At 38.2% G+C, this 17402-nt stretch overlaps 1 protein-coding gene across 1 annotated transcript in view; it reads left to right on the top strand.

Moving 5' to 3' along the window:
• The first annotated feature begins 280 nt into the window (after nt 1-280).
• FMO2 (flavin containing dimethylaniline monoxygenase 2) overlaps nt 281-17402 on the top strand; it is a 32332-nt gene continuing 15210 nt past the window's right edge. Inside the window, exons 1-4 of the mRNA XM_035010830.1 lie at nt 281-317; nt 683-820; nt 12587-12775; nt 16084-16246. Coding sequence (XP_034866721.1) covers nt 689-820; nt 12587-12775; nt 16084-16246 — 484 coding nt within the window. The 5' untranslated portion in view covers nt 281-317; nt 683-688. The remainder of the gene's footprint in view (nt 318-682; nt 821-12586; nt 12776-16083; nt 16247-17402) is intronic.

The following is a 17402-nucleotide window of genomic DNA, read 5'->3' as shown; positions in this document are numbered from 1 at the left end:
AGCTTTGTTGATGAACATTGGTCACATCCATTATAAAAAGGTTTTTTTTATACTATGTGTATGATATGTGTAAGTGTATAATGGTGTTACTGTAAAGATCATTATCCTGGACCTCAGAATATAAGCCTCTTGCTTAATTTCAGAGCTCCTAAGGAAGGCCCAGGAGTTTCAGGCTGCAAAATGCTGAAGGAGTGAGAAGCTCCTCCTATTTCTCACGGCCTCCTCCAATATTTAAAGCACTTCTGACTGCTTCCCAGCCCACACCCAACAGAGAAAACCATTGTGTCAAAGGGACAGCACCAAAAGGCAAAAGGAAGGTGAGGATAATAGCTGGGGGTAGTAGCTGAAAAGGAAATGCTCAGCACGCCAAAGAATGTAGAGAGATTTGGCTCATATGGCACTACGTTATTAAATGGTTTGGCATTGTTAAATGAGTTGGTTTTAAATGCTAAACCAAGACATCATAAACAAAGTCTGCAGCCAAGTCCGTGAAACAATTTGGCCTCTTCCAAGGAAAGGGATGAGGAGTCTGTGACTTGACTAGTGAAGTGTTTTATTAAGTTCCTGCTTATTATTATATTGCCACTGCTACGGTGTTTCCAGCTGATTACTGATCACACTGTGAGAGCTTTCTTACCTCTTGTCCCAGTGAAGCAGTACTGATTGATCAACTTCTTGACAGAAGACCATGGCAAAGAAGGTGGCAGTGATTGGAGCCGGGGTCAGTGGCCTGGTCTCTCTGAAGTGCTGTGTGGATGAGGGGCTGGAGCCCACTTGCTTTGAGCGAACTGAAGATATTGGAGGGCTGTGGAGGTTCAAAGTAAGTAAGATCTTCATGTTTCTTGAGCAGATTGTGCCTACAGATGGGCCTTATTGGGGATTTTCTAAGCAACTTTGATCAGACTTATCTCATGCAGCTACACAGGAACTAAAGAAATAGGCTGTCATCTCTCCCAGATCATTACTATCCTACCCCAGGTGGCCAACCCAGGCATGCAAAGGACCTTTCCTTATGGATCCTGCAATTTCCAGCCCACATTCTTGTGATTCTCAAAGCCACATACTAATATTGGAGAGCATATTACAAAACAGAAGTGACAGAAATTCTTTTCAAGATGTCACTTCCATTCCAATCACTGAGCAGCTGCTTTTTCAGAGAGTGTGCTCTTACTACTACTGACTATTTTTCTCTGACAAATAAACCATGTTTGTTTGCTTAGCTTTACTGATGACACTCTAGGGTAACTGCTGGGAAACTCTTTAAAGATATTATTGGGGTGCCAGGGTAGTGCAGTAGGTTAAGCGTCCAACTCTGTTTCAGCTCAGGTTGTGATCTCGGGGTCCTAAGATCGAGCCCAATATCTGGCTCCATGCTCAGCGTGGGGTCTGTTTGAGATTCTCTCTCCCTTTGCCCTTCCTACTTATGCTCTCTCTCTTTCTCTCAGATAAATAAATAAATCATTAAGAAAAATAAAATAAAATAAAAAGATATTATTAAATATATTCATTCATTTCATTCTATTAGCCAAATCTAAATATTGATAATGCTATCCATTCAACAGTTTTTACATAAAAATTAGAAAGATATATAGATAGACAGCTGTATGGATTCATAATTATTCTTTCCCACAGTCTTTTGAGTTTAAGTACTAGCTTGCCACCTCCTCAGTGCAAGATCTTGGGCAAACTTATTTACATCCCTATGTCTTAGTTTTCTAAGTGTAACCGGGATAATAATAGAATAGTGTAATTATTTCACAGTGCTGTTTTGAAGATTAAGGGAGATAATTCATGTAAAAAACTTAGAGTGCAATAAATGTTAGCTACAATAATTATATTTATATTTTATAGATAAGCAAACAGAAACTGAGGGAAGTTAAATAACTTGATCATGGTCACACAGCTAGAGGAATTGGCATTCAAACCCAGGTCTCTATGACTTCTAAACAGCTAACCCCCTACTTATAACCATGCCCAACTTGCATTTTTGCTCAGAAAGTTTATACAGAAGTTCCAGCTCAGAACTCCAGAGCAATAACTTTAGGATTGTGTATCAGGTACATCTAAGTGAGGGATAGAACAGGTGAGAACACTCTAGACAAAAGCAAAAGGTTTGAATATGCTAAAAGCAGATTCTGACATCAGCAGAGACCATCCAAAGAGCTCTGCCTATAAGCCGAATAAAAATCTATTCATTCAACTATACAAACACAATCAGAGCTAATGATGGAGATGTTGATCCTTATATAGGACAGGTAACTTGCAGAGAGGAAACTGGAAAAACAGCTTGAATTACATTCATTGCTTACTAACAGCTGATCATTAGAAACATTATAGCTTTTCCTGAGAGGGTGATATAATAAGGTGGTCATTCCTGTCTTAACCAAAGATGTATTTTTTGTTGTTGTTCAACTCTAGGTTCACAAACAGACTCCACTGAGGTTTTTTTCCCCGCAGGTAGATTTTTTAACCTAAGGAAGAAATGTGAAGTTATAACAAATTAATATTTAATAATAAATTTTTACTCTTTTATTACCTGATCTGGGACTTAATATCAAAAAGGCTAATGTCCCTTACTTGATTATCATCAATTTGGCAACAGAAGAGGTGAGAGTTATTTTGAATGATCTGGCAAAATATGATTTGATGAATTCCAGGAGGATTTCTTTCTGCCCCAAAATATTTTTCCTACACAGTTCCCAGTGTCTAATATTTCAGAATTAGAGATATCTTCCTATGGGTTAGAAAAGTTAGATTACAATTTGAATTAATTAAATCTTATTAGATATAAAATGCTAAGTATATAATTTCCTGAAACCTGTAACAATATCACATTTCAAACCTCTCAAAACTATGTCCAATAAAGAAACATAAACAATTTTCTCAACTCAAACAAGACAAATAATCTCCCGCAATGTGAAACATACAGGATGCAAAATTTCACAGGTGGCCACTGGAGCCATGTGAAGGTCTTGATTACCAACAGACTGGGCTGCCCAAGGGAAGAGGTACTGAAAAGGATGCTGGAGCCACCATGCACACTCCCCCAGGAAGCTTTGCCTCTTCAGTACTCTACCATCCAGAATCAATTTTGGAAATAGGTTATTCTTTAATTTCTATATTTACACACAATCCTTCTAAGGTCACTTAATATATTTAGTGCTGACAAGTTAAAACAAAATTTAAGAATCCTTGCCCCATGCCCAGCTCAGAGTGCTGAATTCTTCCGAAAGGTTCTCCAGCAGCCCCTAGTGGCAACTTTGGAACATGGGCAGGGTGGGTAATTAACATATTTTTAGCATTTTTCCAGCAATGGAAAAGTACTTGCCATGCATCCTCTTATTTTTTCTTCACAATACTCCTAAAAAGTAGTGTTGGGGAAGCAAGAACTCCTGCCCCCTCAAAAGTCCTTCCAGCTGGACTGAGTCAGATTGTCGTAAGACAGATTAACAGGAGAAAATCAAATTTAACAGGTGTAGCACAGGGAATCCACATAGACGTGAATTCCAAAGACAGGCAAAATGAGGTGTGTATGTCATTCCGAACTAAGGAGAAGGGGGTGTGGTTCTGGGACTTCAGAGGAAAGGAATACATTTCACAGGGCCATAAGAAGAATAGATGCTTGGTAATTAGATACTTGCCCTACCATTCAGATGGGTCACTCAGATAAAATTTATCTCTGTTAATAACCCTTACTCTGGGAAATACCCACAATTTAGATTCTTCTGTGTGGTTAAGGGAGTACAAAAGTTTCTCTTGAGCCCATCAGATCTCAAGTACTTCCAGCTCAAAATAATCCTCATACCAAAGTGCATGTTTGGGGCGGGGGGCTGTCCTAAACCCCTTCAGTAGGTATTATGATTATCCTCAAGGACATGTGAAAAGGAAGCTGAGATTTGGAATGAACAACTTGTCCAGGGGAACATAGGTGGTGGAAAAAGCACAAAAATGAAGGTCTGTAAGATACCTGAACCCGCATAGTTGATCATCTTACTGAGGTGTTAAGAGAGGAAAGCACTATCTTCCTTGAGCCACTAATCTTCTCTGCCTCTTTCATTGTTCCTGATACCTGCGTTCACAGGAAAGTTACCAATATACATTGGTTTTTTGCTTGTTTGTTTTTTACATTTGGATATAAATATATCTTTTCCTAGCTATGTATACTCAATTATTTTAATTAATCTTCATATAATAGTCTCTAAATATCTCTCCATCTTGGTTTCCTTCCTCTAGATTCAATCTGAAATTTTACTTTCTCTCTTAAAATGTGACTCCCACAAGATCCAATATTCCAAACCAATTTATTTTTATAAAATATATATTTTTCAGAACTAAAGAGGTGCTTGGCATTGCTTTAGACAATGGAGAATGAATTGGACACAATCACGGCCCTCAAAGAATTTATAATCAACTGCTCTAACAATTGCCCTCTATGACTGACGCTTCACTTGGCCTGAATGGTCTGGCTCCTACTAAAACAAATTTAATGTTGCATTAGCTTTTTCTGCATTTGCAAAATTAAAGCTATCATTCATATTATTTTCACATGAATTATATCATTTTATACTCACAATACTCTTTTACATTATTTATTATTAATTTCAACTTAAATATAAGAAAACCAAGGGTAAATGGCTTACCCATAGTGACTAATAAATGGTTGATAGGTCTTAGAAGTAGCCACAATAGTGAAATTAAATATACATAAGTTCTCCATCATGCTTTGTCTCACATAACTCTAATCATTTATATTGAGTTTGAGATCAATTAAAAGTTCTAGATCTTGGGATGCCTGGGTGGCTCAGTTGGTTAAGTATCTGCTTTCGGCTTGGGTCATGATCCCATGGTCCTGGGATTGAGTCCCACATCGGGTTCCTTGCTCAAAAAAAAGCCTCCTGCTGCTTCCCCTGCTTGTGCTTTCTCTCTCGCTCTCTCTCTCTCTGACAAATAAATAAAATCTTTTTTTAAAAAAAGTTCTGGGTCTTTTTTATTTGAACCATTGATGACCCGGGTCACTATTATTCTATCCTTATGAAACTGAATTTTTAATCCAGTTTATAGGAAATCACATTTGTGAATGTTAAACAGTATTTTGTTGGTTTTATCCTTGGTCAAGAAATGTTTATTTGAAATTTCAATTCTGTCTATTCTATTTCAATTCTTTCAATTCTATGCTTTGGGTACACATAAATTTGATCATCTGTACTTGTGTCCATCAAAACTATTGACTTAAATGTTGAAAATAGGAAGATAAAAATGTGAAACAGACACCTGGGGTAGCACCAAATGGAACTTCCCACATGATACCATCTCTGCACTGACCTGAACATGCACTCCTGTTTATCTTTCCTATGGCTCACAGTCTCTCTTTTGTTTCAAACAGCTTGTTCTTTTTTCTTTTTTTAAGATTTTATTTATTTGTCCAATAGAGAGAGAGAGCGCGCACACAAGAAGAAGGAGTGGCAGGCAGAGAGAAAAGCAGGCTCCCCGCTGAGCAGGAAGCCTGATGTGGGGCCCATCCCAGGACCTGGGATCATGACCTGAGCTGAAGGCAGATGCTTAACTGACTGAGAACACCCACAAACAGCTTGTTCTTTTTAACAGCACATTCTGTTCACTTGAAGTTTAGCATTATACAGGACCAGTGTAGGCACAGAAAAGTTTCCCCTTCTTCCCTTCTAGGTTCTTTGTCTGGTCTAGTAATCAAACTGATATAAGAAAGAGTAACAGGAGGAAAAAGAACAAACATTTAATAACATGTCTATCTCCTCTGTACATGGGAGAGACCCAGGAAAACTGAGCAACTCCCTGAAGTGGCCATCACTTTAAATACCATCTTCAGCTAAAGACAAAAGAAGATGTTGAGGGTGGGGAGTCAGTTACAGAAGGTGACCAGGAAAAGCAGTAAGTAAGGGGAAGGTTGTTGTGCAGATTTAAGTCATTGCCTTCTCCTTTGATAAGAGTTTCTAGAGACTGACTCACCCCCTTCATCCTGGTACTTTGAGGGGACACCCTTACAAGTGGAGATTTCCCTTCTACATGTAAGTATCTCTTACAGAAGGGTAACTTCTACTCAGTCTTCAGAGCTTCCCCTGTGTCTCCTGTTTCTTAAAAATAACAGACACATGAAAAAATGCTCCACATCACTTGCCATCAGGGAAATACAAATCAAAACCACAATGAGATACCACCTTACACCAATTAGAATGGCTAAAATTTACAAAACAGGAAACGACAAATGCTGGCAAGGATGCAGAGAAAGGGGAACCCTCTTACACTGTTGGTGGGAATGCAAGCTGGTGCAGCCACTTTGGAAAACAGTATGAAGTTTCCTCAAAAAGTTGAAAATGGAGCTACCCTATGACCCAGCAAATGCACTACTGGGTATTTACCCCAAAGATACAGATGTAGTGAAAGAAGGGGCACATGCACCCCAATGTTCATAGCGGCAATGTCTGCAATAGCTAAAATGTGGAAGGAGCTGAGATGTCCTTCAACAGATGAATGGATAAAGATGCTGTGGTTCATATATACAATGGAATATTACTCAGCCATCAGAAAGGATGAATACCCACCATTTACATCAGTGTGGATGGAACTGGAGGGTATTATGCTGAGTGAAATAAGCCAGTCAGAGAAAGATAATTATCATATGGTTTCACTCATATGTGGAACATAAGGAATAGTGCAAGCGACAATATGGGATGGGAGGGAAAACTGAATGTGAAGAAGTCAGAAAGGGAGACAAACCATGAGAGACTCTTCACTCCGGGAAACAAACTGAGGGTTGCGGAAAGGGAGGTGGGTGGGGGGATGGGGTTAACTGAGTGATGGGCATGAAAGAGGGCATGTGATGTGATGAGCACTGGGTGTTATACACAACTAATGAATCATTGAACATTATATCAAAAACTAATGATGCACTATATGCTGGCTAATTGAATTTAAATAAAAATAAATAAACCAGTTTAAAATAATCCCCATGCTAAACGGACATATTCTAGAGTGGCAAACTCTGCTCCTCTTCATTGGTTTAGAACAGCCATTTGCTCTCCAGAAGAGATAACCTCCTTTCCCTTGTTTTACTTTTGGGCATTCCCTTAGGTAAATTTAACCCAAGAATCTATCACAGCATAATTCAATATAATTTAGACATTTGTACCTTGCTGCCCATTTAATGGAAGCAAGTTTAACATATTAGATATTTGTAACTTTCCAGGCAATGAAATATAAAATACTATGCATGGTCCTTAATTAAGCCTATTCACCAGTAGTTTAAGATATACATTAGTTAACTTGCCATAATACTTTTAAAGAAGTAATGTTTGCATGTAATAGAACAGAAAAAAGTTTAAAGCATACTACTAGCAAAACATTTACTTATTCCCACTATGCTACTGAATGTCCACTTAGGTATCATTAAGCCCTATTTGCAGTGATGAAAAATGCTTCTGGTTAACATTACATATTCTTTCATTCTTTCAACATATTAAATGATTTTGTACAATATCCCAGGCATATGCTAGGTACTGTTGACCTTAAAAATAAAATAAGATTTTACCAGCAAACGATGGGTTTGCTCAGGAATAAAAGAGAATTGCAATCTGGGACAAACAAGCTGTGGCAAAACCATAGGCAAGTCAGGGAAAAAAGTAAAGGGATTTTTTTTTTTTTTTAAGGAGAAAAGGGGTAAGTTGGGAGACTGTTATAAACTAAAAGTCCATTGGAGTAAACTGGGAATTTGGGGTATGGTAGCTTTTCATTGGCTGAACTGTTTCCCAGGAGGATGAGGAAAGCATCTCTTCCTCCAGATGGAAGAGTAGAGTAGTATCCATATGCAAGGTCAAGCCCATCTCTTCCTGCTGGGTCTGCAACTGACAAGAAGTGTTGGGGCCAAAACCTCCCAACTCCATTTTAGTGAGGTTTTCTGTTGCTAATTTTCACAGTACTAAAAATGCACAACACTCCCACAGTCTCAGGGCTTATAGTTCATGAGAGGAAATACTAAAGAAAATCCATATCAGAGTCAATTTTGTAAGGGTTCTTACACTAAGTGTTATGGAAAGCACAGAATCTCATGCAGTACAGAATAGGGCAAGCTTCCTAGAGGGTGTAATGCTTTCATTTGTCTTGACAATAAGCAGAGATCAGGCATGTGAATATGGAGAAAGAGTGTTCTAGGCAGAGCAAGTGGCATGTGCAAAAATACAGAAGCTCGAGAAGCCTGACACACTTAGAGAAGATAAAGTCATGTGATACAGATAGAATGAAGAATGCAGACTGGTGGGTGGTAACTGATGAGGCTAGAGAAGATAGCCAGGGTCTCATCATGAGAAATGTGTGTCCCATGCCAAGGAATATACTCTTTACCCTGAAGGCAGTAAAGAAAGTGGGCAATATTGGGGTCAGGGAGTTTAACTGGGGGTCACTATTGATGATCAAAGCCAGAGATCTAGAGATACCAGCTAATGGAGAGAGAGCAGAATGCAGTGATGGTCTAATAAATGTGGTGGCTCCCCATGTTTATATGCATAAGAATCAGCAGGGGAGCACTTCTAAAATACAGATGTCTGGACCCAAACCAGACCTACTTGGACTTTATATTTTTTTTCAAAGCTCCCCTGAGTTCTTATAATGCAACTGGTCCCCTGAATGGTATTTGGGAACCACAATTTTATCCCAAACTGTAGGACAAGAACATAAAAATAGTTTGTCTTACTCATTTCAAGCAATGGAGCAGATAGATATAAGGTCCACCTGAAAGAGTAAAAATTTGGAATGATAGAATATTTTTAAAGAAATACAATTTTATTATTTCCAACTGCTTAGAGTAACTAGCCATGTGAACAAAATATTGATTGGTAGAGGTCAATATAATAATGCTTCACAATGAAAATGACTAATTAGTAAGTTTTTGTAATTCACATTTGTAATAAGGTAATCTATTTTTGCTATATAAGCTTGCTCCCTCTAGTAGATTAAATATTACCCTTATAATCTTTCTCCTTTTTTTAAGATTTTATTCACTTATTGGACAGAGAGAGACACAGTGAGAGAGAGAACACAAGCAGGGGGAGTGGGAGATGGAGAAGCAGGCTTCCCGCCAAGCTGGGAGCCCGATGCAGGGCTCGATCCCATGACCCTGGGATCATGACCTGAGCAGAAGGCAGACGCCTAACAACTGAGCCACTCAGGTGCCTCACCCTTATAATCTTTCTTAAACTTAGATTAGTCTTCACAATGTTTTTATTTTTATAGAGTCAAAGATAAACTTCAGTCCAACCTTTGATCAAAAGATCGTAAATTCTAAATCAGTGCTGTCTGAACTAACTTGATTTTGCTATATAGTCCTCTGATATTCAGAAAATTCCATATTAGGAAAATACTTCATCATATGATCATTTATTTTAAACAGATAAATTGTAGCATATTCTGTCTGCTAGGAAATTCAGACTATCAGTATTTGTGCTTAAACGTATATTTTTAAAGTTGGCTCCACGCTGGGTGTGGAGCCCAATGTGGGGCTTGAACTCAAGACCCTGAGATCAAGACCTGAGCTGAAACCAAGAGTCAGACACTTAAAAAAAAAAAAAAAGAGCCAGACACTGAGCCACCCAGACACCCTTGGCACTGCTTATATTTTAAATTATGTATGTAAGTTACATTTATCTATTTTGAAAGCTGTGTCTTTCTCTTTTTGGCTTGTCATCTTATTCTGTCTCCACCTTTCCATCCTAAAAGTCCAAATGCATTTTTATTCAATGTACTGTGAAACACCCAAGCTCCCTAGAGATAGAAATTGTGTGTCCTATTTTTGTCCCTAACTCCAAGCTCAGGGCCTGGACAAGAGAGATGATTGATATGTATTTGTTTATTAATAAAAATCATTCTCCCTTTATTACCCTCAGCAAACCCCAGTTTTACCCAGATTTATCTAAACACATAGACATCTGCTTCAGCCAACATAGGAAGAAGTACATATAGAAATAAAGCTCTTTTTTAATAGCTGTATACCAATCAACCATAATTAAGATTATTACATGATCTTCAGGAAAGAAATTTGTGATGTCACCATCAATTATTGACAAATTACACCAGTACAACTCTCAGAGGAGAGTCTTGCCTGGACTCTGAAATTACTATAGGAGCTCAGACATCAGAACCAGTTCTCATCACTCCAAGTGCCCTTAAAAGTGACCTGACAGAGGAGCCAACCACATTTCAAAGCCACTTTATTGGTGCTCGAAAAAACTAACATGTTGGCTATAGTACAACAATCTTAGTTTAGCTATTCCAAATCTATGACTGGTTTAGTAAGATTTACCCTCATGACCTATAATCCTAGCAACAGAGGCAAACATGTGTTGAGCACTTATTTGAAGTCAGGCTTTGTGCTAAGCACTTTGTCTAATCTCAGCCTGATAACAATTGTTCAATGTTGTGATTATTAATGAACCCCATTTTACAGGAGAAACTGAGGAAATTGACTTAAGTGACTTGCCCATGGCTATAAAGTCATTAAGGGTGGTAGAATCAGGATATAAACCCCATCTGACACCAGGGCTCTCATGTTTAATTCTACTCTGTACTAATAAAATTACCTGGTCTTGAGAAAAAAAATTGGTATTTCTTTGCCTCATGAAATACAGTTGACCCTTGATCATCACAAGGGTTGGGGCGCTGAACCCCACACAGGTGAAAATCTATGTATAACTTTTGGCTCCCCCAGAACATAACTACTAATAGCCTACTGTTGACAAGAAGCCCTACCGATAACATAGTCGATTAACACATACCTTGTATGTTATGTGTATTATATACTGTATTCTTACACTAAAGCAAGCTGAGAAAAGAAATGTTATTAGAAAATCCTAAGTACTGTGAAACACCCAAGTATAAGTGGACCCACGCAGTTCAAACCCATGTTGTTTGAGGGTCAACTGTATTTCCAAGTTTGAGAATTTGGTTGGGTAGGGAAGTCAGGCACTTAGTCTTACCAAGGACATTGTATTTGACCATGTTGAAACATCCAGAAATAGTTTACATATCAGTATGACTCTAGTATTATGCAATTTGAAGCTCCTGCCTTCCGCATTCCTTCTATCTCTCTTTCTCATTCATTCACTCATCCATTCATTCATCCATGCCTACCCCAGGCCAAGATGAGGCCTTTTGAACATGAACAGGAGCAATGCCTTTAACTTTCCTAGTCCAGAATCAAGGCTCCGATGATACTGTTGTTACAGTTTCAGGAGAATCCTTATAAACAAAGACTTATTTAGCAAGTATTCTACATACCGCTCTTAAATGACATAATCTGAGTACAAACATTGTTTTAGCTTTGGTACTCATATTGGTACTAATAATCTTGAACTTAGCACATAGTGAGGCCCAATGCATATAAAAAACTTTGCTGATAAAAGAGGTGAGATCCCATGGTTTACTCTTTTTTAAGGCTTTGAGATCAGGGTCAGCCAGCTTTCTAGGTGATTAGAGTTCAGTGTGGTGTTAACTGTGTGTAAGTGTTTGAATGCTAAGGGAGTTTGCATTAAAATATGAAGGGGTTTCCCTCTCATACACAAGGATACAATGACCCTGAACTCTGGATGAATAAATCATGGTATTTTAATTTTCAACCACTAGCCTCAAATTGCTCAGAAGCATTTACTGAGGATTTCTTGGGTGACATTATTTAAATTTTCTTATGCAAGCCTCTTTGATAACCTGCTGATTTCAGTGTGCTTAGAGGAAATTATAAACTCAACCATATTATGAGCTTCCTCCAGTTTTAACAAAGAATACTCACCAACATTTATATTCAAGTTTAAGATCTGATTGGTACTAATGCTTTCACTTTTATCACTTGAGGAAGGTTGATTTGCATAAAGCATAAAATGAAGGGAGGGCATTCAAATTAAGATGTGAAAACTACCTGCCCCCAGAAGTATTCATTTTTTAAAAATTTTTTATTTATTTATTAGAGAGAGAGAGAAAGAGACAGAGCATGAGCATGAGCGGGGGGGGGAGGAGACAGAAGGAGAAGCAGACTCCCCGCTGAGCAGGGAACCCCACAGGGCTCAATCCCAGGATCCTGAGATCATGACCTGAGCCAAATGCAGAGGCTAAACTGACTGAGCCACAGAGGTGCCCCAGAAGTATTCATTTTAATTGAAATTCTCCATTATGTTTTCTGACCAGTGCCCCAGAATTTATTGGTTCCTAAAGGAAGGTGGGTATAGTCTCCCAGGGAGATTTTTGGAATGGGTCTAATTGTCACAATGGCTGGCATTAAATAGGTAGAGACCTAGGATGCTAAATATCCTGCAATGTGCCAAAAGGAGGATTGTCCCCACTCCCATTCCCACCAATGGTAATAGCCCCTCCAGGGAGCAACACTGGAGGGCCCTAACTGGGCGCTATCTCATGGGATGATGATGTTATACCCCATTACCCAGACACTGCCATCACGCTACAACAATGAAAGAGAATCACATCTCCCAAGGGTTAGATTTGGAAAAAGTGTAAAACACTAAGGGATTGTTATAAATGCAACATGACTATCATTCTTTTTTATTTGATTCTTCAGGAAAATGTTGAAGATGGCCGAGCAAATATCTACCAATCTGTCATCACCAACACCAGCAAAGAAATGTCTTGTTTCAGTGATTTTCCAATGCCTGAAGACTTTCCAAACTTCCTGCACAATTCTAAGCTCCTGGAATATTTCAGAATTTTTGCCAGAAAGTTTGATCTCCTAAAATATATTCAGTTCCAGGTATTGTATTTTGGGGAGAATGGTTTTCTCTACATGGGTTCAGCTCACATTTAAATAGAGAAGTTACTCTGGTAATGAAAGAAATTGTGAATAAAACCAAGTGTTCCAATCCAATTCTTTCCTGGAAGATAAGAGCATGATAGAAGACCTAAAAGGCAGTGATATTAAAGATTATGTACACATTAGCAAAGAGGAAAATCACCTGTTAAAACTAAGGGTTTGAATAATGATGATATTGATGAAACTGCAATTAAGCTAATACCTATAACCACTGCAGACTCCTAGCCTCATTTCCCTTGAAAGGACAGAAGAAAAAAATCAAACTACTATTTCATTTCCTGATCTTCTCTGTAGAAATGGAATTTCTAAGAAAAAAATGTACTAAATAAGCTCACAGTTCTCCATTTCATAAGCCTGTAGAAACTATTTTTGGTATTTGGGGGCGGGGGGTGGGCATGATGCATTCTCTAGCAACATAAGGATGGCAGGATCATTTTGAAATACAATTATAACTACCTTTCCTGTGTTACCTCAAAAACAAATAATCAACAAGAAAACAATATTCTCACTAAATATGCTGAATTTTTATCAATAACCTACACTCTGAAAACTAGTAACTGTGCTTAGTAAATAAAATTAAATTATATCTCTGAATAAATGTTAGTGAGTTAAAATTTTTTTTTAATTTAAATTCAATTTAGTTCAGGGGTAGAATTTAGTGATTCATCAGTTGCATATAACATCCAGTGCTCATTACATCAAGTGCCCTCCTTAATTCCCATCACCTAATTACCCCATGTCCCCACATACCTCCCCTCCAGCAACTCTCAGTTTGTTACCTGTGGTTAAGAGTATCTTATGGTTTTTCTCCCTCTCTGTTTTTATCTTATTTTATTTTTCCTCCCCTTCCTCGATGTTCATCTGTTTTGTTTCTTAAATTCCACATATGAATGAAATCATATGGTATTTGTCTTTCTCTGACTGATTTATTTCACTTAGCATAATATGCTCTAGTTCCATCCACATCACTGCAAATGGCAAGATTTCATTCTTTTTTGATGGCTGAGTAATATTGCATTGTGTGTACATAACTACATCTTCTTTATCCTTTCATCTGTCAATGGACATCTGGGCTCTTTCCATAGTTTGGCTATTATGGACATTGCTGCTATAAACATTGGGGTGAATGTGCCACTTCAAATCACTATGTTTGTATCCTTTGGGTAAATACCTAGTAGTGCAATTCCTGGGTCATAGGGTAGTTCTATTTTTAACTTTTTGAGGAACCTCCATACCATTTTCCAGAGTGGCTGCACCAGCTTGCATTTCCACCAACAGTGTAAGAGGGTTCCCCTTTCTCCACCTCCTCACCAACATTTGTTGTTTCTTGAGTTATTAATTTTATCCATTCTGATCCCTGTGAGGTGGTATCTCACTGTGGTTTTGATTTTTATTTCCCCAATACTGAGTGATGGTGAGCATTTTTTTCATGTGTCTGTTAGCCATTTGTGTGTCTTCTTAGAGAAATATCTGTTCATGTCTTCTGCCCATTTCCTGACTGGAGTTTTTGGGTTTTGGGTGTTGAGTTTGATAAGTTCTTTATTGATTTTGGATACTAGCCCTTTATCTGATATGTCATTTGCAAATATCTTCTCCCATTCTATTGGTTGCCTTTTAGTTTTGTTGATTATTTCCTTTGCTGTAAAAAAGCTTTTAATCCTGATGAAGTCCTAATAGTTCATTTTTGCTTTTGTTTCCCTTGCCTCTGGAGATGTGTCTAGCAAGAAGTTGCTGTGGCCAAGGTCAAAGAGGTTGCTGTCTGTGTTCTCCTCTAGGATTTTATTGGATTCCTGTCTCACATTTAGGTCTTTCAGTGAACTAATTTTTTTTGTAACACTTCTCATTTTCTCAGTAATTTCAGTTTTGTTCCAGGTTTGTATTATATGAATTTATAATAGCTGATTGTGGTGGAAATCTATATTTATAAATGCCATTAAAATGTATCTAAGGTACTACATTAGAAAACTATTACCCATCTCCTGGGGGATCCATCTTATGAATAACAGATCTTTTTATACCAGAAGTGGGTCTTTGTCCATTCGATTATCAATTTATTTAACAGATATACTGCCCTCTTATGGTATGTACTTTTTATTATCTGTTCTTTGAAAGATCAGGTTAAAGTTGTAAGAGAGCTATTTCTCTTATTTATTGTATTACTGCTGTTCAGTTTCCTGAAGGTTAGAGAGGAGTTAGGGACACTCATTTCCATTATTGGTCTCTGAGTTGGTATTAGCCATAAGATGTTAGGCTGTAAAAGGTTCTGTTGCATTTCTAATAAACTCCTGAGTGAATACTGAAGGTGTTGGTTCTCAAACCATATCTTGAATAGCAATAATCCACAGTACTTTAGCTAATCTACTACCCTAAACTGTAAATCTGAAATCTTTAATCTCAGCCAAAATTGCCCAGACATTTTATAGTCCTTTGCAAGCTTTATGCTAATAGTCTGTATATATTTTTTTAATGGAAACAACTTCAAAAATTGCCAAACCAGCATTTTTTTTAAATATCTGAAAATTTGAAAAGCATGTATATGGGACTCAAATACTTATAAGCAGGAGGAACATGCCATTACTCTAGGAGTGAGAAAAACTTTGCTTCCACTTGACATTGTTTCTTAAACATCAAAGATGTAAAACCTTTATGGATACTTTAAAAAATTCATAGCCCTTCAGACAGTGAGCTACATAAAAAAAAATTAATGAACATAAATTATTTCATCCAAATGAGATCATGAACTATATTGCTAACATGATGTACTCTGTTTGAAAAATAATAACATGAACAACTACCATTCATAGGATGCTGACAATGTGCCAGACACGATGCAAAGTGCTTCACATGAAATATCTTCTCTAATACAGAGTCTGCACAGAGGTGGACACATAAAAGATTCTTAATAAATACTGACTATGTGACCATTTGAATGATGGACATGTGTTCTATATCTTGCCCAGACTTTGTGTCTTTTATGTCTCTCTCTCGAGTCCTTATTCAGTTTTTAGCAGACTGGTTCCCATGGCTGAGTCTTGCACAAAGTACCATATCCTTGGTAGCTCCCCACCAAAGAAGAATGAGAAGGGGACACTTAGCAGTCTTTGCTTTAAGCATTTTGAACTGGATTCATATGGAACCTAAATGGAGTCACACCTTGCATTCTACCCATTCCCACTCCCAGGGTACTGTGTGAAGCCCCTGTTATGCCAGAGTAATGTTCAATTATGCCTTCTCTGTGTTTGTTCAAGACAACTGTCCTCAGTGTGAAAAAATACACGGATTTCTCATCTTCTGGCCAATGGGAGGTTGTTACTGAGAGCAACAGCAAGAAGCAAAGTGCTGTCTTTGACGCAGTTATGGTTTGCAGCGGCCATCACATCCTCCCTCACATCCCACTGGAGTCATTTCCAGGTGAGGCCTGTGGGGATTCCCAGCTTTACAGAGAGGGTGTTGTTGGGGAGGAAAATTTTTTCCTTACCTTTCAACATTCTTTGGGCTTAGTCTAAGAGTTAAATTGACATGAGACAGATTAATAAGAAAAAAATAAAATGCAACCATGCATATAGAGACTCCATAAGAATATGAAGCCCACAGGCAGGCAAGCAATTGCAGCTTACATGCCATTCTGAGCTAAAGAGAAGGATGTAGGGGCTGGGGACTACAAAGGGAAGGATGACAATTCACAGGAAGATGAAAAAGGATAAATGTTTGGTAAACTAATGTTTCCTGGACCACTCAGAAACAGTGGGACACAGAGAGGAATTTTAACAGACTGCTCCTCCCTGTCTACCTCACCTAATTCTATTATACTGTAGTTGTCTATGATGACAGCTCCCTTCCTGGAGCAGATCCTCTATCTAAATTCTTTTAGGCAGTTGGGGGGAAAGTCAAAGTTTTTCTAAGCCTTCTGTTTCTTAAAAATTATTAGCCTAAAATAATCCACATGCCAAGGAGACACATTTTGAGGTGACAAATTTTGCTCCCCTACAGTGTTCAGGTATTTTATATGGAGGTTGGATTGACAAGCAGAATTAGCTACTGCAACTGGGCGTAATATTAAGATCTGGATAGAGCTAGAAGGATGAAAGTCTCCACATACCATCTTTGTTTCTGTTGACCTCTTTGGGTCTTCATGACACCAGGACTTCAGCAACATCCTCCAAAGTCACTAAACCTTCCGCAGAACTTCAGAGAATTTTCACCCAAATTGGTTCTCTGTTGGAGAGGCCCTTATAGCCATATGCCTACCATGGCCTTTATCTATCCTGCCAAACACCATGACTTTTTTATGTCCTTGAAGACTTTTCCTCAGAGCCATGCTTACAGATGGGTTATTGAGGAGATTCCCTGGAAATAAGTGTTCCTACTGGACAGAGAGAAGGAGAGGAGTGCAAACAAGGGAACCCCACAACCATCTGTCCTGGTAACTCCCAGACCCTTCTCTCAGAGAGCGTACTTCCTTCTGAAGGCCCTCAGGGAAACATCTAATACAGTGGTTCACAGTCCAGGCCTCACATTCAAACCATCTGTTGAGCTTCTAACATCCTTATGACTTCCAAAGTTCAAT

Source organism: Mirounga leonina, unplaced genomic scaffold (assembly GCF_011800145.1).
Source record: "Mirounga leonina isolate KUSES-001 unplaced genomic scaffold, KU_Mleo_1.0 Mir_154, whole genome shotgun sequence".
Taxonomy (NCBI): domain Eukaryota; kingdom Metazoa; phylum Chordata; class Mammalia; order Carnivora; family Phocidae; genus Mirounga; species Mirounga leonina.
Note: the sequence above shows the minus strand (reverse complement) of the source record. Positions and strands in the feature narration are given on the sequence as shown.